The sequence below is a fragment of the Drosophila mauritiana genome, chromosome 2R, assembly GCF_004382145.1.
Source record: "Drosophila mauritiana strain mau12 chromosome 2R, ASM438214v1, whole genome shotgun sequence".
Taxonomy (NCBI): Eukaryota; Metazoa; Arthropoda; class Insecta; order Diptera; family Drosophilidae; genus Drosophila; species Drosophila mauritiana.
In genome coordinates this window covers 14,207,651-14,230,047 of record NC_046668.1, presented here as the reverse complement: position 1 = coordinate 14,230,047, position 22,397 = coordinate 14,207,651, and the positions used below count along the sequence as shown (strand labels likewise).

Here is a 22,397-nt window from a genome sequence, read left to right as displayed (position 1 = left end):
CCGTCACATACACATACACATACACTGGGGCTCTCTCGCAAAGGAGCCGATTTCTCGCTTTCGTTTCGTTTCGTTTGGTTTCGTTTCGATTTTTGCGAATTAAATTATGCTAAGGAGCCAAGGAGCTAAGGATGCTGGAGCTTTTATCCCAGCCTGCTGCCTTGCAGCTCCTTTTCACTCGTTTCGGGATCGCACACCTGACCAAAAACAAACGCGCTCATCCCCCGCAGATTTTTCTGTTGCACTGCAGCGGGCGAGCGGGCGAGGATGTGGCGGCCTGACCAGGTGACTGAGCCTGGGGCAACACGCACTCAGCGACCCGTGGAGCTTGTATCTCGGCGGAACACTATGCTTGTAGTTCGATCTTAGCCAGACGTTGGTCTGGGCACAGGAATCCTTGGAGGCTGCAACCTGCGTGCGATTTTCGTGGGCGCCTCTATCAGCTTTTCGTTTTCCCTTCCACGCTCTGGTGGTGGCTTTTCCGCTTTTTTTTTTTTCTTTTCTTTTTTTTTGCTCGGCACACTCCGCTCCGTGTGTTGTGTACGCGTTCCCGAGTTCGCACAGTGTGACCCACGTTGGCGAGCGCCACAATTCCAGCACAAGTTCCGTGTTTGATGTGAAAAATGAACAAGTTCTGGTTTCCACTGAGCCGAAAGTAAAAGCGCGCGCGATTTGAAAAGCGTAAGAAACAGTTTGAAGATTTAAAAAGAGTAATGCTTAGCAGAAGCAATACATGTACAAATATAAACTAAAGGGCGTCTTAAAATTACTAAATAAATTTAAAGAAATGTAAATATAAAATAGATATTATAAAGTGCTTAACTGTTTTACTCTTGTTAAAATAGAAAAGCATGATAATAATTTTAAATAAAAAAAAGTATTTTCTTAACCAATTTAAATATAAGAAAATTCCAAGCTTTTATTTTCCAATAAGCATTTATTCTTACTAGAAATTAATCAATCAGAATCCGATTGAGCGAACAATGATGCCCATCGCATACGCACAAAAGCTTTTAGCTATGACGCACGCTGTGAGCTGCTCACTGCTGTGAAGCTCCGAGCTAGCTGACAGCAGGTAATTGCTACAGCTAACGGTTTTTTGAAACACTTTAGATGCCACTAGCAAATATTTGTTGCTAACACCTCCGTCAATAATCGCTATCTAATCACACGTGATTGCTAATGCCCAATTGATGGCACGCAATTTGGCATAGCCAATTAGTATTGTCTCATTTTTACGGCACTTGACAAATATTGCGGCAGGCAAGACGAAAGACCTTTCGTTCGATAAGATAAATCTGAAATCTGCGCAGTCTGTTGTGTCATTGTAAATGCCTCTTGAGAACACTTCCTACACACCCAGGCGACGAACGCACCGCGAGTTAATCGGCGAAACTGATAAGCGGCATAATATCTGTACTATATATATGGCAGGTTGACTTAACCCACCCAGATTGGCCACAAATGACCCATCGCCAGCCTATGGTCTGTTTAATGGTTACTTAATGTTTCGTGCCCAACAAGCCGATAAGGACAAAGTGCATCGGCATATTGTCAACCCTTTGCCCATTCAGAAGTCCAGACCGATCAGCAGTGTTCATTATCACCGATCAAACCGATCATGACACACATAAAGGCAAATCTATCGGCCGGATGACGTTCCTAGATGGCAGTATTCCACCAGCACTCTATGCCGCTTTATCGCCTGTCTGTGTTCGTGAGAGAGAGCGCGGCGATGAAATCCGTATAGTTTGGGGACTCCAACGTGGCAAGCGGCATTCAGTTGGCTCCAGCGCTTTACCGTCGACGGGTTCGCTCCGCTCTGATCCGCAGCGTGTTGTAGCATTTCAGACTTAAGCTCGTGGATCCACACCTCGAGTCACGACATCTTTTTTGGTGAGCGTCGCAGAACCTGTTTTCCCCAGCCTCGTGGATTTTTGGGCAGCAGGTTCTCGAGCATCCAGTGAAATCCAGTCATCCAACCGAAAGATCTCCATACAGAAGTAAGTGTTCCCGAATGAAATTGTTTGCCATGCGGATTCATTGAATCGTAATTGGCATCGATTGATCAAAGCATCGCGCCCCAGACTTGCGATCCACAAACAAACGATCACACAGCCCCCATCAGCTGTGGCCCAGTCCCACTTTCCATCCCCAGTGGACATCGCGGGAGCAGGGTCAACAATCGCCGCACTTCTTATCGGCTACACTTCTATTTGTTGGTACGGGTTTTAGCTACATAGCTGCCGATGGCAAGGCCATCTTCGAGGCACAATTATAAAAGTAATAAACAAGAAAACAGAAGAGGGACGTTAGATGGACGCACCGAACCGACGAATACCCTTCTAGAACACACGTGAATGTTGGATTCGATTAAACGTGGGTGTAATCCGGTTATGTTCCAATAGGAGAACAAGTTTATTTTCTTATCATCGGATGATGCTCACGCTTTTGTAATCATACATCCAGTGATAATAAACTAAATATATGTTTAATAGTTATGCATACTCATTGTTCTTTGATATGTTTGCATAATACTAGTTTGTTTTTGGGTTACCATGTCGTTTTGTGACTTAAAATCTAATTAGCCGGTGTCTTTAGTTACTTTTGATTATATTGCGCGAGAAGTCTGGCCGTAATCTATTGTTTAGTTATAAAGTTATAAAGCAGTTGAGCTAGTTAAATAATAAGCCCTAAAGTTTATACTAGTCTTGTAAAAACTAAGCTTTATGCAAAAGACAAGCAACGAATGAGTAATCAAAAATGATGAATTGTTTGTTTGCCTTTCCCGCAACTACGGCATTTCGAGGCAAATTTGCATTAGCCTTTGTTAGGGCGTGAACCATAATAATTCGCTTAGGGCCAGTTATCTGAGCAGGAAGTGTTTTCCCACCGTGAGAATGCCAGCAAATGGCCGGGGTAAAAGAATTCAAAATATTCCCCATTGAAAGTTTCCTCTCTTTCAGCTGAGATAAGCCAAATCTTGCCGGCCAACAAACAAAATGGATGAGCAGCATCGGAACCTCAATCAAAATGGCAGCGAATCCAATGGTAAGCAGGCCAGGATCGTTTCGGGACTGGATCGACCGCTGAAGACTCCTCCGCCTGGCGAACAGACAAGGGCAGTGCGGCGACAAGTGATCGCTGTTATCCTGGCCAACGTTGGTGTCTTCTCAACGGGTATGACCCTGGCCATGCCCACCGCCACTCTGCATCAGCTGAAGGACACCACGGAGCCAGTGCATCTGAACGATTCGCAGGCTTCCTGGTTTGCATCGGTCAACGCTCTGTCCGCTCCTCTGGGCGGCTTGCTGTCCGGTTTCTTGCTTGACAGGATTGGAAGGAAGAGATCCCTGATCGTGCTCAATGTACTGACTATTATTGCGTGGATTCTGCTGGCCACACCCAGTGGGAGCGACCAAAATGCCTTCTTTTTGCAACTCATTGTCTCACGATTTATGCTGGGTAAGTCTAACATCCGTTAACAATTATTACCTCTGTAGAAAGAGTATCATTTGATGCTTGAATATTTACAGGTGTTGGTATGGGACTGGCCAGTGCGCCACCAGGAGTCTATGCAGCCGAGATCAGTGTGCCCAAGACGAGGGGCAGTCTTATACTGGGCACATCCATTTCAGTGGCCGGTGGCATAACGATTCTCTACGGGATCGGTTACTGCATCCGCGATGATTTCCGACTGATTGCCCTCATCTGCTGTGGCTACCAGTTGGTGGCACTGCTCTGCGTGCTGCCACTTCCGGAAAGTCATTGCTGGCTTCTGTCCAAGAAGCGTGTAACGGAGGCGAAGAGATCACTTAACTACTTCCGTGGATTCAGCAAATCGGGTGAGTTCTCTGCTGACGTTGATGGGAAACAAGATAATGCCTGTGGAATATTTATTACGTTCCTAAGGGGGATACTTTTTTAATGACTTGTTGAATGGCAAAACAAATCAAAGTCAAGTAGAGCCTTTTATCAAATCGCGCGATCAAATTATGACCACGTATAAAATTGAAATCGCTCGAGTGCTTGGAGTTCCCGCCTAAAGTCATTTCAATTGAAGATTAATATACCATTTAGAACGGATTCTATAATGTTTTTATTGTTCTCACAGATGAAATCACACATCCCCAAGTGCTCGAAGAGTTCCAGCTTCTGCAGAAATCCCTGCAGCAGAGGAACGCCGCGGTGAAGGAGTCCTTTTGGCGGAATCTGCGCGAGCCGGAGGTCTACAAGCCATTGGTCATCCTGATGAGTTTGTTTGCCTTCCAGCAGCTAACCGGAATCTTTGTGGTCATCGTCTTCGCCGTGCAAATTTCCCTGGAGGCGGGCATCGAAATCGATCCCTTCATGTGCGCCGTGCTCATTGGTTTGGCTCGCTTGATCACCACGTGCCCCATGGGATACATCCTCGAGTTGTGGGGTCGCCGAAGGGCAGGGATTATCTCCACCTTGGGCATGTCCGTGTGCATGTTCCTTTTGGCGGGACACAGCCAAATCGAGTTCCTCACGGAAGTCCCATATCTCCCGGTGATAGCCATTGTGGGCTTCATTGTGCTGAGCACTCTGGGTCTTTACACCCTGCCATTCTTTATGATCTCCGAGCTTTTTCCGCAAAAGGTTCGAGGGCCCGCTTCAGGACTCACCGTGGCCGTGGGCATGTTCATCTCGTTCGTGGTCCTGAAGACCTATCCCGGCATCAAGGAATACCTGGGAATGTCGAACTGCTTCATCATTTTCGGGGTCATGGCTCTGTTTGCCCTGATATTCGTTTATCTCGCCCTCCCAGAGACACGTCGTCGAACGCTGTTGGAGATCGAGGAGCAGTTCCGATCGGGTCGCAGTCGCAAGTCCCAAAACCAGGCTGATGTGGAAATGAAGGAGGTTTTTGTTCGAAAGCCCGAGGAATAGTTTTTCGAATGAGATGAACTAACTTAAGTAGATCCCGTGAAGTGCTTAGTACTGTGATAGACAATAAGCAACCAGACAATAATAAAAATAAGTTTTTAACAAAGAATGATGAACAGCTGAATTTTCCATTGGTGCTAGGCTAAAACATCATAAGAATCAACAAATAAACGTTTAAGATTCTTATATATAAGCTATTAAATTAATTCTAAATAAACGCATCAGATGAATGTTTTACCATTATAAATATAGAAAATGTTTGCTGACATAACATTAGATTATGTTACCAACTCGAAATTAATTCTCGTTTGTATTTTAATAGATAATATTAAGTGTAGCATTCCTTGAGTATATTTTGTTTACTTTGAGTAAGCGGCGTGGAATCAAGTAGATTAAGTCAACCCAAACGAGGGCCGTTCGCTGATAAGAGACTGGTAGGCAATTTTACCTGCTCACAAACACATTCTCACTCATTCACTCACCTTAGCACCCCGATATTTTCAAGCACCTGCTCTCTCTATACGAATTAGTAGCACGCATTCCTATTTCGTCTCAATCTAAACTCTCAATCATACACGGAACTCAATCAGAACGCTGCTCTCTGCGAAAGTCAAGTTCGTGTCCAACGTCATTTGTTTCACGATCGAAGAGACGGAGAATGGAAATCAACTTGAGTGCGAATGAGAGATAAATACAAAGCGTAGCTGACTGTGTGATTTCGATTTCCATATTAAGACTAAACGAGTATGCAAACTTTTGTAGGCGCGTCCGATTTACACAGAAACGAATACAACATTTTAATTAGCTAGGAAAAGAAAAGTATTCATAAATAGTTTCAAGAACGTTGAAATCGAGGTGAGCTTTCAGCATTTTGTAAACCAGTCTGCTTCGACGTGTGCCTCCCAATTGAAATGTTTATGTTTAAGCTTTTGGCTGGTAATTAATTAAAGCGTAGCAGATTCAATTGCTAGCAATTAAGTGCCGATCTGCTTTATGGTAATGTTAATGGTAATGGTAATGTCGATAATGACGACGGCTGCGGACAACTTGCTGCAGACTGGGCCCGAAAAACGAGCCATCCATTATGCCACGGGCACTCAAGAAATGATGAAAAATCTGTTCTGCTTTGCTCGTTAACGAGCAGGAGTTTCGGCAGATTCTTTGCGATGCGTGTGCCTCGAAATTCGAACTTGCTGCAAGGAGCGCGTTAAAAGCGCATTCTGCACAGGCATCCGCCTTCCAGTTCCTGCCACTCTCTTTCCTCAAACCGATTCACATATCAACACTCGCAGAAAAACTGTGTCTACAAAGAGCAACAAGCATTTCAAAATGTAATCACTTGTGAGAACTATAGATGGGAAATTGTTGAAATGTAACATTTCGTTTATTACATATATTACGAATAAAGATATAATTCTAAAATGATAAAATGATAAAAGCAGACGTAACTTGGAGAAACCGGAACTTGCCAGCTCTCGAACATTTTACGGCCGGACCTGGACATATGACTATATATGACTATATACAACAGATCTAGAATAGCCTTTAACTCCACAAGTAGCTGCTACAAAAACATCGCTAAGTTAGAATTTAATGTTTTTCTCGGTGCATCACGTGGTTTGCTTGAGGCGTCGAGGCGTACGTTTATGTAATTATAATAAGTTTTCAATTTTATGGCTTAATAATGCGGTGGGCAGCGGGCACCAGGCAGGCAGCAGCTCCACCTTCCCCTCCACCGCCATCATCTGTAGATGCCTGGTCAGGACGAGCAGCTCGAGGTGCAGCCATCTCCGGTTGGAGCTGCCCCGTCATTAGGCGACAAGCGTTTAGGCCATGTCAGAAGCGGAGCAGCCGAAAAACGCACAAATTGTTTTGGGGCGATTAAGTCAACAAGACGGCGCTAACATGGACATGGACATGGCAGGAGGAAAGGTTGAATGAACTGATGCTGGACGGGATAATGCCGAAAATTGATGAGCTGCAAATGTGCGAACATTAAAGTTTCCGCTGGCGATGCGCGGCCCAACCTTCCGAGCTCGAGCTCTCGATCCCTTCCAGATTTCGCTCTCGTGGTAATCCAAACAACACCTGCCGTGAATTTCGCACTTGGACGCATCAATTATCGGCTGGCGCATAGATACGTCAGCAGTTAATGGCACGTAACAATTGCTGTGCCAACAAGGAATTGGACAATCGGTGGAGTGGAGTGGGGTGCAGTACCATTCCCAACCGCAGTGACATATGCATAACTCGAAAACAACGGCAATCTGTGCGGTTTTCCGAGGATTCATGCTCATGGATATGCCATGGGCAGGGGTAGCCGGCTATTCAGCGATGTGTAAACCGCATCGGGATGGTGGTGTGATCATCCTGGGCATCCTTGACGATCATCCCATTGCTGGCTTTTCGGATCTGTCATCATTATCCTCACTGAACGCAGCGGGACGCGTGTTCGGGGTGGCGGCTTTGTTTTGTTTTGATTCGAATGTGATTATGTTTATAAGGCAATAAATTAGAAAATCAGCACCACAACCGCTCGCTCGGGCACAGTCCCAAAACTATGACTATAACCGCTTTGTAGCGCTTTGTTCGCAGCGACAATGCGTCGAGTCCATTAAACGGGTAATTTATGGTTGGCTCGGGTGTCGCAGTCCTCTTTTGGGCACTTGGGTGGGTCCTGATCTCTTGATCTACCCCTTAGCGGCCAGCACCACCTCCCCCTTCACTGTAAATGACATTGTTAAAACGCCCCAAGTGTCTGCAATTTGTTGCTGCACTTAATGTAGTTATAATTTTTAACAGCACTGCACTTTTATCCAGGATCCACTGCGAGCATTAAGCCCTAACCCTTCGCCTGATCACTGGGGCTGATTGCACACCTTGAGCACCCAGCTCGTCAGCAAATTACAAGTACGCCAAAAGGGGATCGATTGGAGGTCCGCGGTATCTGCGGATCTGGGGTCTCAGCAGCTGCAAGTTCGGCGTAAAGTAAGTATCGCAAATTTGTAGACTGGTGAGTACCTGGTAGTGTTACACTTTAGCGGAATTTTATGGTTCACAATATTGAGCAACAACTTAGCTTAAGTCGTTTGTTTCACAGTTTAAAATAGCACTTTTATAAAGTCTAAGAAACTGCTTTTAAAGGTCAACTAGAATATTTTAATCTTCAACGATTGGTTTTTGCAGAGCAAAAGTAATTTATTTTAATTAAACATTTTAAATAAAAGATTAAATTTTGTTTGTTTGAATTAATATATATTCAAAGATTTATATTGCTATGAAAATTGTTCATAATATGTGTCAGATTTTGCTGCTGTATCATAACTCTAAATAAACATGACATACCCTTTTCGCTTGCCAGTTACCTGGTATAAAATATACACACTCCCAAAAACCGATCATCGCACATCGATCAGCGAGGTGGGCAAAAACCAGAAGTGATTTTTGGCAGCATTACAAATTCGGCAAAGGGTCTTGGCCAGAACCTGTGTTTACCTTCGATCCGATAATCGCCTGGGCAGCCGGGAGGTTGGCCCTCACTTTTTAAAGTGTTTGGCAAGGTGTGCGGACTGCCACATTAGCGGGTTTGGTATGGGCATCTTCAGCGGTGGAAGTCCACCGAAGGTGGTATGCGATCACACCTAGCCAACTCTGCAACTTGGTAACCGGTCAACCTGGCACCTAGTCACCTAGCTTAAGGTTACCCCATTTCGAAACAGATCGAAGGGGAGCGATGAGATGGACCTGGGAATGCCGCAAGATTTATGAACGAATGGGCGGTGGGCGTTTCCACCTCAACTGCTGCCTGGTGTAAGTACTTTGGCCAGACTTTAATTTTTCAATTAGTCGAGCTACCGTATTTGACTTTTGCTCCTCGCCAGCCAGCCGACTTAGCCAGCCATCCAGACGACCACCGCCAAAGGGGCCAACGAACTGAATGATCATCCTGGGCTTTTGGGATTGCGATCGCAGCTCGGAATCGGACTTGGACCTCACTAACTCTGGGATTGACTGGACTGGGTCGTAAAAATATTGCATTTAGCAGGCAGAGCGGCGGACGCAAACGCTTTCCGCGTTTTACGATTACGATGCAGCAGCAACAGCAGATGCAGAAGCAAGAAAAGCAGGAACGGATTCGAAGTGCCAAAGTTTTATGGTTACTTTAACACTTTTGCTGGCCTGGTACTTGGGATATGGGAACTGGCATCCGACAACGGGCCATCAGGACCAGCAGTAGTTGAAGGAGCAGGAGCAGCTGAAGGAGGAAGTGGTGTGGAGGCCAGGAAACGGACCAAGCTCGATGGCCTAGACAAGCGTATAATTGATTTGGATTCTATGATGTGTGCTGGCCGATTTCCAGAGGCGTTGCGAGCCATAAAACCATAATTACAGTCACACACAAGTGGAAGAGGTGAGATCAAGGAGTTGCAGGAGATGGGTTTCGAATTGGGTACGTTCCTCTGCAGCTGGAAGTACATAAAAAGCCCTGGAGTTCCTTTTAGGAACTTTCAACATGTTTTTGCACATACTACAGACAATCAGAACATTTCTCTCTGGCTAGAAAGAATGTTTAAACTTTCTAATGAATGAAAGAGCCTAATATAGAAAACTTTTTAACAAAAGATGTATTCTTTTTCTCATCCCGAAGAAAAGAGTTCTGTTCTTTGACTTCAAAGGGGTTTGCGCTTGAGTCCTGGGCTCTCAATTAACTGAATATTTGGAGCACCCTGTTCCCGCATCGATTATAGTGGCTCAATCTATAATCTGTATGTCCTTTGGCACACATCCTATCATTAGCCTGTCAGCGGTTCGAGCTTCGCTGTTTGCCTTTGCCTGTGGCGTGTTTATTGTGTTTGATCAAATAATTTCTGTTTTTATGGCACAATAACTGTCCTGTCCCTCTGCCAGCAGAGTCCTTTAAGTGCCAAGTCTCCCTCTCCCCATCCCTTATGTATTTTGTAGCCAGCTCCTTGGTCTTCTTCTTGCCTTTTCAATTTAGCCATAATTATGTCAGACATTTAATTTATCGCAACCAAAGGTTTTCGTCCTTCCGCCGCCTCTTCTTGCACGCAAACTTTTGTAGCCAGGACTCACCCTCGGTGGATGCCTTTCTTCGCCGGGGCAGAAGAACTCTCTCTCTCCGCCTTTCGCGTCGGCCATTTTGTGAGTGCGTCAGGGTTCAGTGGAGCGCAGGACGAGCAGGACTCGTAGGACTCGCAGGACCCGTCTCTTAATGTGAGAAAATGTTACAATTCCAGCGCCGCCAGCAAAGTCCTGTCAGAGTTTCTCCCGTAATTGCTCATTTTGCTTATCGGCCCGCCCAATCCAAGGGCTCTGCTCTGCAGGTGTGGAATGTCCTGCTCTAGGGGGATCAATAAAACCCTGTAAACTCTATAAAAATTTCGATTTGTGGAAATTGCGTTTTTATTAATTGGCTCTGACATGCCAGTCACTCGAGTGTCCCAGTTTTCCGTTTTCATTTTTATGGCACTCGAAAATCGCGTGCCTTTTGTCCACCTACACGTCGTCCCTTTGGATGGGGGCAGAAATTACTGCTGGTTGTGCGACTCCTGGAAAAGGTACATTATCCTTAGATCATTTTTATCTTATCGTTTGTCGGCAAGTGTTTACGAAATTGCCCGATTGTTTTTCGGTTTCGTTTTGGGCCACGCGCCTCCTTGAAGCAAGGTGCAACAGGATCGGAGAATGCGAGGATTCGGGGATTCGGGAATTGGGATTCAGGAGGCGAGGCTGCAATGCAACCTGCCTGACTGCATCCATCATCGCGTGGCAGCAATGCTCATGATTTGAGGCACATGCGTAACCTGCGCCAATTTGGCGACCCGCACACACACTGAAATCGCCTTTGTCTTTATATATAAATATCTGTTCCTTTTTTATGTCCCTTCTTCGGACAATTTTCGGGACTTGGCTTGCATCTGCTGATTGCAAGGAACGGGTGCCCCGAAGCGAACCCTCAATTAGGCCGCCCCTGCAATTAGAAAATATATTCCATACCAGGCTCCGTTTTTTTACCCACTCAGCGTCTTAAAGAAATGCAAAAAGAAAAAAATAGGAGCAGCTAATTTGCCGCCGGTTTGGGGCAACTAATTTCATATTAGATGGGCGCCCACGCTACAAAATCGCTGTTTTTGCTCGTTTCCCAGGCGCATTCCTGCGGACACCGCTCATTAATGACCATGAAATCTAGACTCTGCCCCGGAGTCATTCCCGCAGACTGACCTCCAGGCACGAGCCGCCCAGAAATACGGCTAACAGCTAACAAATCGGGAGCAGCTTCTGTTCACCTCGTTTTTTTGTTAGCATGCCACCTAATGATTCGGTGGCACGCATCTTGGAATGCGACGCCTTTGGCTGGATGGGTTCGCCATAATTTGATTAGGCAAAAACTTGATGTGGGTGTCAGTCCGTCTAGCTGCTTCCCTCATTCCAGCGAAAACCGGACCGAAATCATACCCCAACTCGAACTGGATTCCATTTCAATTACAATATAAGCGAGTGTAAGTTCTGCGATTGCGATCGCATTTGGGCGCGTGGTAAACCAAGTCAATCGGAAGAAGTTAAGCCGATTGTCCCGCCCCTTTTCATTACAGCTCGTTTTTTGCACCCTGGCACCCGTCTAATAAAACCAGAGCAAACCCACTTCCGTTGCTCATTTGAATGCCCTTTGATGGAGGGTATGATGAAATATTGCATAGACTGGTAACCTAGGAATTATTCTCTAGAAACTGTCATACAAATAGCATCTAAAATGTATTCAATATTTTAAAATGTACTTAATTTTTGTATAATTTATCTTCAATTAGATATTGCCACAGTATTTGAGAATACATATTTAGTTAAGTTTCATGTTTGGTTGGTTTAACGTTGATACTCATAATTATATTGTATTTATATAATTATTTTTAAATTAATACCTTTTTTATAATTTATTGAGAGTTATGCATATTAGAGATCTATTTCCAACGAAAAATCCTTGACCTATTTGAATTATAGGGTACTTTCTCTTCGAGTTGTATCCTTCATCAGCTTTTTACAGCCCAGCTAAACGCACTTCCCACACAGATTTGTGTGTGTGCGCCTTAATTGGGGCGTAGTTGGCTTTTTGGGCGCGGACCCGGGGTTTGGGTAATTGCTGCCACTTGAAAGGCTCCGGGTCGCATAATCGCCTTGTCAGATAGGGCAAGACACACGTTGAAGGACCCGCGGAGGGGGTGGCCCATGAACAAGCTCACTGGGCGTTGGGCGTGGCGAGTTGGGTGGGCCAGAGGACTGAAGGACCAAGAGGACCAAAGGACTCTGTGCCAAAAGAGACCGAGATGCCACCACGCACGGCTGACTCGCTTGATCTTATTACGCCGCGCTTGGTTGCCTGGGAAAAGTCAGAGGCAGCTGCTCGGATAGCTCGGTTGGCTGGTAAATGGCAAATGGTTACCGGCAACCCGGCCTTTGTGACAGTTTTATCTCTGGCCAGCAGAAGCTACAGCCAAGCTCTCGCCATCCTCCTGCCATAGGAAAGCCACCGCGCTGAGTGGGCCTAAGAAATTTGCATGTTTTCGCACAGGTTTTTGTGGTTTTTGGTGGCAAGTGGATTTGCATACGCTACGCGGCTCCAAAAAACGGGTTAGGCTTTAGCCAGTCTTGGTGGATCAGGAATTCCCCCCTGCTAGGGACCATTGATTTCCTAGTCATGGCAACTAATTTCCATTCATCATGTTCGGTGCCTCGAATGGATCAATAATCCGGACTCCTCCCTCGGAACAATCACAAACAATGTGACAGCTTTATCTTTCAGCACCAGTCGCCGTCGCAGTGGAAATCCATTTCCAATTGTGAATGCCGAGCGACAATTGTCGAATTCAATTAACGCCTGCGGCACCACCGAGCGTTACTTAACGCCGCCACCCACCCAACGACCTCCGCCTCCTGCCGCTCCTCCCACTCCTCCTCCTCCCTCGTGGGACTTTCCAGCGGGTGGGCAAGGACGAGCCGTAGCTGTGGCCGTAGCTGTGGCTGTTTCGCCAGGGTAACGGCTATGCAGTGTCACAATGCGGATGTGGATGTGGATGGGGTCCTTGGAGTGGGGGAGATACATACACTATCAATATCTGTGAACCACACGATGCAGGACGTGGGCGGGGGCGGGAGTGAGAGCGTTTGCGTGCTGCGTTGCCTCCGCCGATTGGCCGGAACGCGGCTGCAACGGCAACGCATCGGCTGCGGAAACGGCCACGGATAAGGCTACGCTCTGCCGCAACGCTCTCTGCCCGGATATCGCCGACCATCCACACCGACTTCGACTACCCCCAGAGCGTTCAAAGAGCGAAGGCGGGCTGCACGGACGTCATGCAACCGCACAGTGGAGCAAAAGTTGCAAGCTGGGATGTAGTGATAACCAACTTGCTATGTGTTTTTGCTCAATCCATATATCCCACATACATTAAGTTTGTGTACGTAGTTAGAAAAACAAATTTTACACTAAACTACTAATTACTATTAGTTTTACAGCAGGTGGCTCATTCTTAACATTAGAAAGTAACTTTAAAGAAAAAGTACTGGTTTCATGCTTCTATAAGGTTTCCTTTCATCCGATATAGATTAGAATGCAATCCTAACCAGCGTTGAACTCTTTAATCACAAATATAGTTTAGTTAGCTGCATTTGAGTATCATCACAAAACCAACTAATCAACTAACCAGATTAGCAATGCTTATCTACAAACGTAACTTCATATTAGTCACTCTCTTAATATAGTAGCTTTACGTAATTACCCCTAACTTCAATGTGGTTTTCCATGCTGTTGAAATCGACCTAACCCACTAGCCTCTTCACACTTGACCCACTGTGCCCGTGTTGATTTCTCTCCCGGAGGACGTGTCACCTGACCCCCAACCCTCCTGCCGACTCTGGCCAATGGCAGCTCACCGTCGGCGCAGCGTGCGACGCATGCGCACCGGGCCAGCTCGCTGATTGGCTCTCATTGGCTGGCGGTGGGCCAAATGGGGCTGGAACCGCCGCGGACGTCGCAGCCGTGAAAAACCGGTTACACCAGAAAAACGGTTCGTCCGTGAGTCCGTGAACGCTTCTGTCAGTGTGTGCGGGCCGCGAATTGCGAGTGTGTAAGTGAGCGGCGGCTTTTCGGTGGCGTTTTGGGCCGCTCTGCTTGGCGGCGCTTCAGTAGAAATTGTCGGCTGATGGACCGCGGGCGAGGCACGAAGCCAACTCTCAATTTCCACTGCTACCACCGCCACTGCCACTGCCACAAAAATTGATCGAATCGATGCGCCGGTCCCGCGATTCGCGTGCAGTTAGTCGAATTTTTGACGGTCGAGTGACAAGGTGCGTCGCGTTCCGAACTCCCAAATAGGAATCATACAGAAGCCATTCGCCGTCGCGCCTCTGAACTGAGTAATCGGCCATTAAGTGAAGCGGAAAGTGTTGTGCTCAAGTGATCAAAGGATTCGAATAGAGTTGTGGCCAAGTTATTGGATAGCCGGCGAATCAGTGCTCTAAGTTTAAGGTGAGCACACCTTTTGAATTATATATTTCAAAAGCAGAACCATCTATTCATGGAAGATTATCCGTTTTAGTTCAAGCTTTTTCTTTCCATCACAAAGTTACTAAATTGAACATCACCAAGTTAAGCTGAATTGGTATAGTTCAAGTGACCATTTGCTATCTAGATTATAACAGATAAAACATTATTTGTAGATCGAAAGTTTTGAATAGTTCAAGTATCTGTTATAATGTTCCAAAGATCGTTTATAAAGAATGGCCATTGTTATTGGCATAAATTAGTTTGAATTCATTTGCTTGGATCTGTAAATAAATTTGAGCTTTTATTTGAATCTGCTTCATTAAATGAAATTAGATGACAACTTTATTGGTTCACTGACAAGCTTTCAGATTGCATATTTTGTTGGTTTGGATTTTACGCCAGATGTGCTATCTGGTTTTCTACTCGAGACCAGATAAGCTTAATTGAACTTGGTGAAAAGTGCACACATTGCATTTTGAGTGCAGACCCATTCGAATCCGTAATATTATGCCAACACTTGACAAGAAGCTAACGACGATGACTTATCGGCGTCTTAATTAAGACCTGGTCGCATCCATCGACCTGCCCATAATGACCACCATAAACGATCGTAATCAATTTGTTTGCGCATAATTTGCTTTCTCAACAACTAAATCATTAAATCGAGTCGCTCCCGATCAGGTTGCGGCTTTTTTGAAAGACTTTAATAACGATATTTGCTTATCGTGTTCGACACATCGGTCTCAAGTCCGACCTCGTCCCCCCAGACCCAACGCCCTGCCATCCGATCGGCTTATTTCTTAATGAACGACGATCTGGTCTAACGGATCGAGTCTGAACGGAACCGAACGGGGCGATCTCCATTCAACCGGCGACGTTAGTTTCGGCCAAGATTCGATTCCTATAATATTCGAATAATATTCATGTTGTGAATGAAGTGAAGGAAGATGCCACCGGATGGCCTGAATCAAATTTGCAATGCAAAACTACGGCCAATTGAACTTCCGCCGCACCGAGATAACTCATTTAAAGCGGCCCAATCGATCGTTGGCCAGATCGATGACTGCCTCTTTGGCCAGACTTTAGTTTTCCCACGACCACGGCGAGCGACAAAAGTCAAAAATCGTATGCTAATTAATTCTTTGTCATGCCGTCGTTTCTGGCTGCCATTATGGCCCATTGATTTGGATGCTTTCTAAGCCAAAGCCAAAGCCACCGGCTTTCGGCTTTCGGCCATCGGCAACGAGGCAACGAGCCGTCGGACAACTTACTTAAGCGTGGTCCAGAAAGAGCAAGCTAATCATATTCAAATGGTGAAGCGTACGTTTTATTATAATTTTTTTATTTTAATTAGCGGCTGTTAATGCCCGGTTGGCTCTGGGGCTTCGATCGATCCATTGATCTGCGGGGGGGCAGCCAATGATACAAAATAAAATCAAGGGAGAGGGTTCCGAAACAGAAGCTCGGCCAACCTGTCGGTTCCACTTTCGGTAATCGCACGAATTTAAATTATTGTATGTTTAACTAATTTCTATCGGTTTTTATGTCTGTTCCGCTTGACATGTGCACGGAGCTAATTGAGACTTACGAGTTGAGGACTGTGGAGAAATCGGTAGCACTTGGGGGAGATATTATTATTATATTATACTCGTATATTATCCCCCCTGAAAACCAGAAAGCGGTTCTCGAGAACCCAGATTAGCAACATCCCTATATATAACTCGCAATTTGGCCTCAAGATCGCTTTCAACATTTAAAATTGTAGCCGTTGTAGATGTGGAAAAAAACCTTTGCTACGCGTTTACATTTTATAATGTCTCTTAATATTAAAGGGGATTTTTTGGTCTCGCTTAAGTAGCAGATACATTGGATCATTGGATCTGCTTGGACTGCTTGTAAGTATATGAGATAGTTTTCCAAAAGTAAAACCCCAAATATAGGTTTTTGTGTTCTGCAAGATACATTTTCCTGCATTCTAAGGCTGAATAGCACCCAATAATTGATAATTAACACGTTTATAAGTGGCAAGGCAAGTGGAATCGTGGAATATTTCTAGGGGTTGCTACTTGTCCGGAACTATTTAGTTTTGACTGCTCACTGGCCTCCATTGGGCCACGAAAAATTCCAGAGAAATGGGCGAGCAGCACGCCAGAGGGGAAATTAACCCTTTCATTGCGGCCAAATTGGATTTGGCCGGAATGTCTATTTCACTTTCTACAAAACCGAGTGGATTGCAATCCTTATCGCACTGTCGGCCAAATCGTGGCCCCGGGCCAACTGCGAACTTTATGGCCTTAACGGCCAGCACGAGTTTCCCGTTCGCGGTGAGTGGTAACCGAAAAGCTGAGACGGAGACTGAGAAGGTCCAAAAAAACCTAATGAACAACTTAATTTCGAGTTCTTTTTTTCTCGTTCTGTTTGGTGTTTTTTCCGTTTTTTTTTCTTTTTTTGAATTTCGAAGGGGGAGTGTGTGGTGCGTGCGGTGGTTCGGTGGCTTAACACGCGCATTTCGGTGGTTTTACGAGCTGAAAAGCGGCAAGGGAGCTGGGCGAAGGACTCCCGGGCTCGGCAATTAAATCAAATGTGAATTCCATAATAACATGGCCATGACAAAGTGTGGACCGTCGGCCGGCAGTGGCAGTTACAGTTTTTGATTTATACGGTTCTTCAGCGCGTTTTCATGCCTCTGACAGGCTGGCGACAGGCTCAAATCCTGGCCGAAAAGCATTAAGTAGAAAAAAAAATAAAAACAGGAAGCGGAAACCACCGGCCGCAAGTTGGTGGTGCTGAAAGCCCATTTGCATATCTCTTTTGGGCCGGTTGCATATTTAACGAAATGAGCAATTGGCCAAAATTCATTTAATTGTTACCCCTGCCTGGCTAACTCTATACTTAGGACTATAGCGACCTGGCCTAAATGGAGGGGGGTACCTTCTCGATAATGGGCCAGCAGTTCACGCTGCGCTCGGAATGTGCCTGATAAGCAGCTAATTTGAGATACTCCCTGGCACTGGGCGCTGGGCAATGGCCAGTGGTAACTGGTCACTGGTCACTGGACATGGCCATTGAGCACATAAACCACTGCACATTAAACCCTCGGCCGCGTAGTTTTATAAAATAATTAAGTTTTATGTATTTTCCTTACTAGATTTTCACTGGTTTTTGGTTTTGGTCTTGGATCGGATCGGTTCTGGCCGGGCCTGGACGCCGTCCGAATTCGTGGAAGCCGTAAAAAGTCTTCGGGGAGTGGGCCGCCAGCATCATCCAGCATCGAACATCAGTTCGAGCAAACGCCATTCGGGCCTGAGACTGAGAATCCTAATAGCCCGGCGACCACGACGACATCCATCAAAGCGTTTTTATGACGTTCTTGCTTGAAATTTGATTAAAATTCAGCGATTAACTAAGCAGCAGCAGCAGCAACGGGACGAAAGACAAAAAATAAAAGACTTAAGACAAACCAACCAACAGCAAATAAACCAAAATACTTTACGGAGGCTAAGCGACTGCGAGCAACTACCGATCGCATCGGATCGTATCGAATCACTTTCGGATTGAATTGGATTGGATTGGCTTGAATTGAATTGTTGATCACATTTCAGCCATGCCGCATACAGGTGAGTCCCGCTAATGAACTTCAAAAGGAAATTAAACGAAAGCATCAGATGCCATCTGCAGTCCCAGTCCCCCATTTCACGTACTCCCCCCTGAAAACCCAAGATTCCGAGATCCCACAAAGAGGCACGGTTATTACTGGCGCACTTTTGCCGCCTGCGTTTACGACCGCCGGTTGGTAGGAGGGGGGGAAAGGTGGGAGAGATTAGCCAAGTCAACAGGGCGGTTGCCAAACTGCGGGTATTTGGCCCAGACGCGTGTGCTCACTGTAAATCTTCTAGACTTTATTTGGGAAGCTTACGCGCTTTTAATTCCCACTATAAGCTTCATTTGTCTAGCAAACTTTTCTTTCAAATATATGGCTGAACACTAACAGTTGAAGACAATACTTTCTAAGTATCTGTAAGGAAGCTGCATATTTCTGAAGTTGTTAATCTTGTTCAAAGCGAACGTAAAGAACGTTCTTTTCAAAGTCTTAAAATGGATATTAAATGGGACTAGGATTTTCAATTCAGTGAAGATAGTTTATTACTATCTAAAAAATATCCTCTTCCTTTCAATCCTTAAGGTCAAGCTGGTGTCAACCAACTGGGCGGAGTGTTTGTGAACGGCCGTCCTTTGCCGGACTGCGTCCGCCGGAGGATCGTCGACTTGGCTTTGTGCGGAGTGAGGCCCTGTGATATATCCCGCCAGCTTCTGGTTTCCCATGGTGAGTTTATTACATAGGACTTCCTCATAGTTCAGATAAAGTAATATATGTTTTTGCTTTTCTCGTATAGGCTGCGTTTCTAAAATTCTAACTCGCTTCTATGAGACGGGCTCCATTCGACCGGGTTCCATTGGCGGCAGCAAGACCAAGGTAAGTGGGCTCCAAGCGGGACCGGGATTGCGAATGGGGGATGGTAACAAGATCTGGGGGGACGGGAAACCACATGTGGTCCGCTGTGGTGCATGAAATCAACAAACGATTATATAAAAATCAAACGCACAGCAGTAAATCCATAAAGTATCACAGATACACGGAAAGCAGATAGCCCAGATAAGCATTGTAACCAGCAGCTAGTTTACATGTTCCCGACATTCGATGACAGCCTTTATGGCCACGTGTGGGAGTGGAAGTTGGGTGAACGGTGGAGGAGTGGGCGTTCGAGTGCAGAGAGCGCAGCAAATCAATCTCGCCTGCCCAGGTCGAGGATGATAACCGGGAAGTGGGCTACCTGGATGGGGCTGGTTGGAGCCACCTGTGCGGTTCGCACGCCCAATCAAGTGTGCCTGCTACCGTTTAAGCCGCTGCTGCTTGCTTCACGGCCCCAAAAAGTGACGACAATGGCACGAAGATAGTGCTGATTGCACTGGGCCATGGAATCAGCGATTCCATGCGGAGCCACGCGATAACACCGAATCACGACCCATACGCACCATACTAAACGCTCTTCAGAAGGGTATTGTACATATTTAGGACCCTTTAAAGCATTCGAAGCATTAGTTTTATTGCATGTTATTATATTTCCTACAACCTTGCAAAAATGTAGTTCAGACATGACATACTATGCCCTTTCGCTGCAGAGATATTTTAAAGTATTATATACTCGGTGGTAGGCAAGTCAAGTATGACTAGATTAAGATTCCGTGTTAGTTTTCAAGTGGGCCCGTCTCTAAAGTGATTACTATAAAGATCCTGGGATCATAAAATCGATTAAACTATGGGAAATACATTTTCTTAAATTAGGTTGCCGGTTTTAATAGTTTGGTGTATATGGTTTTGAAGGGATATTGCATGGACAGTAAGGGCATTTCTCCAGCTAGAGTCCGTGAAACTACCCCTTCCCATGCGACTCCCCCTCGATTGCGCAAACAGTTGTTCAGGTGCGATATTTGCCGACGGAACAGAACGCCTAATTAACGGTAGTTGCACCGCCCACCAAGTGCACAATGTACCCGGCGGTAGGCGCCCCAACCCCAGCATGTCGGTTACCCACCCGCTTACATGGTGATTCAATAAGCGCTCTGCACTCGCTCGAACAAAACGCGCATTTAACACCTACGCTGGGTCAATAAAGAAGTTGCCCCCGCCCCTTTTCCGTGTGCCCCCTGTGGCATGCATAGGGAAAAAGAGGCGGGGCGGGTGCAAGGACAGTGGCCCGCGAAGAGCGAGCGCGCGTGTAGATTTCCGATAAGATCTGGCATGCAAGCTTGCCGCGATGGAGGGGCTTCCGACCCCTTGAAGTCCGCCCCACTACCATTCGATAAACCCCCTTAAGCGTATTTATGAATTTTTAATGAATTGCCGCGTCACACGTGAAAAGTGGGCGCCAGTGAAAACGGGAGGAAGGTCCTTCCTTTCAGTCACTCGTACAAATTAACATATGCAAAAGCAGCTACAACACGGATGTGGGTCCGATGCAAATCTTCCCGCGAACATGACAGCTTAAAGGGGGCGTGGCTGCGCTCGCTGTCGGCCGCTTTTGCAATTGTTGCGAGTGCAGTGCGCCGTGGTTTATTTTTAGTGCACAATTGAATTTCACGGCAATTAGCCGTCGTAGGCCACAAAACGGGGGTAACCAGAGACACCTGAGAAAAAAGGGGTTTAAAGCACCTGGCTGGCTTATATAACCATAAATATACAGTCACGCAACAGGCCTGTAACGTTTATGTGATACCATTCGCAAGTTGTACGAAATATAAATTTAATTTTAGGAAATGTATTAGACTTTCTTTGTATGCACTTTAAATTTGCTTTGCTTTAAATATTAGGAAAACATCTAATGATATTCCGAAATCCTTTCAAGTAAATTGGAAACGGGCTGGTGCAATCACTAGTATAAAAGCTTATTTAATTAAGCTATAATGCTTGTTATCCCAATACAAAGCTCCAAAAAACATTCGAAAATAATTGTTTTCTTTGTAAATCTAAACTGTATTTCTTCTTCTCTTTCCAGCAAGTGGCCACGCCCACCGTGGTGAAGAAGATCATCCGACTGAAGGAGGAGAACAGCGGCATGTTCGCGTGGGAGATTCGCGAGCAGCTGCAGCAGCAGCGCGTCTGCGATCCCAGTTCGGTGCCCTCGATCAGCTCCATCAACCGGATTCTGCGCAACAGCGGTCTGTGGACCGATGAGATGACCTCAAGTCAGCAAAATGCCGCAGCTGCTGCAGCTGCGGCAGCGGCAGCGGCTCACCAGGCGGGCAGCGGTCCATCGAATGGATATGGCGCCCAAGCTCCGCCCCCTCCGGTGACCGTGGCCCCACCCACACCGGCAGCCACGCCCTCCATGGCACGCTACGCCAAGCCGCCGTCGTTGATAATGAACTCCGCCGGCGAGATGCCCATTAAACCCGCTCCCAAAATGCCGCCCAGCATGGGACATGGCCACAGTCACGGCCTGAACCCAAATGTTTCGGGCCTGGACTTGAGTTACTCCGCTCTTCACAAGCACTGGCTGTGGAATCCCTCCCTGCTCTACTACACCCAGGCTCACATTCAGGCCCAGGCGGCTGCGTCGGGTGGTCAATTCCTGCCCTATGCCGGCGGCTATTTGCCCCATGCCATGGCAGCGGCGGCCGCATCTTCCACATCCGCATTGGGTGGTTTCACCAAGTCGGAGAGCTCCATCGATCTTTCGACTCCCGGAGCGGCTGGCGATGCGCTTAGCGACTGCGACTCCGGTAAATCCTCCCCGGCGGCTCTTTCACTAACCGCTTCTGGAGGTGGAAATGGCGCCGCATCAGCTCCAGAGGCTTCACCAGGATCGACACTAAGCCACAGTCGCAAGCGGAATCCGTACTCCATCGAGGAACTGCTCAAGAAGCCGGAGAAGCGACTACGACTCGATAGCAACCGTCTGGAGTGCCTGGAGTCCAGTTCCTGCGAGAGCAGTCAGGATAGTCCAGTTGCTCCACCCTTGGAAACACCAGAGGATGAGGATCCCGCCGAGGGGGAGGAGGAGCAAGAAGAGGAAGACAGCGTTGAGGTAGTCAACTAAATCCACTGAGTGCGCCTTGCCACTGACCCAGTTTTGATCTGTGTATATATAGCAACCTAGTTTAATCGTAAACGCCCCATTCAACCAGTACTAATTTAAGCTAAGTTGGAACTCGAATTGATGGAATTTCTGTGGTCACACTTTCTTCTCTCTTAAACTGGATCTCCGATAATGATGTCTTAAACTAAACAAATTGCTGGATTAATTTACCCGTGAAATTGTATTTATTCAAGTTCCATCCACATTGATTGCTATGAATAATGTTGCAAGGGGATGATAATATAATAAAGTATTTAAATAAAACAATCCGAATACGTGTGCTGAGTAAACCA

General features: G+C 46.3%; 2 protein-coding genes across 3 annotated transcripts; both read left to right on the top strand.

Moving 5' to 3' along the window:
- The first annotated feature begins 1,795 nt into the window (after window positions 1–1,795).
- Window positions 1,796–5,017, top strand: LOC117137723 (facilitated trehalose transporter Tret1). Of its 2 annotated transcripts, none has more exons than XM_033299296.1 (4): window positions 1,796–2,003; window positions 2,967–3,465; window positions 3,537–3,845; window positions 4,115–5,017. In XM_033299296.1, the coding sequence occupies exons 2-4, from the start codon at window positions 3,003–3,005 to the stop codon at window positions 4,909–4,911; spliced, it is 1,569 nt and encodes a 522-aa protein (XP_033155187.1). In that variant the 5' UTR covers window positions 1,796–2,003; window positions 2,967–3,002; the 3' UTR covers window positions 4,912–5,017. The 2 variants fall into 2 exon arrangements, with proteins under 2 accessions (XP_033155187.1, XP_033155188.1); XM_033299297.1 differs by lacking the exon at window positions 1,796–2,003 and adding an exon at window positions 2,020–2,222.
- Window positions 5,018–14,118: 9,101 nt separating this feature from the next.
- On the top strand, window positions 14,119–22,381 carry LOC117137561 (paired box pox-neuro protein). Its single transcript, XM_033299064.1, has 5 exons — window positions 14,119–14,449; window positions 17,616–18,084; window positions 18,651–18,791; window positions 18,862–18,941; window positions 21,022–22,381. Exons 2-5 carry the CDS (start codon window positions 18,072–18,074, stop codon window positions 22,063–22,065), a joined length of 1,278 nt encoding a protein of 425 aa, XP_033154955.1. The 5' UTR covers window positions 14,119–14,449; window positions 17,616–18,071; the 3' UTR covers window positions 22,066–22,381.
- Window positions 22,382–22,397: the final 16 nt, after the last annotated feature.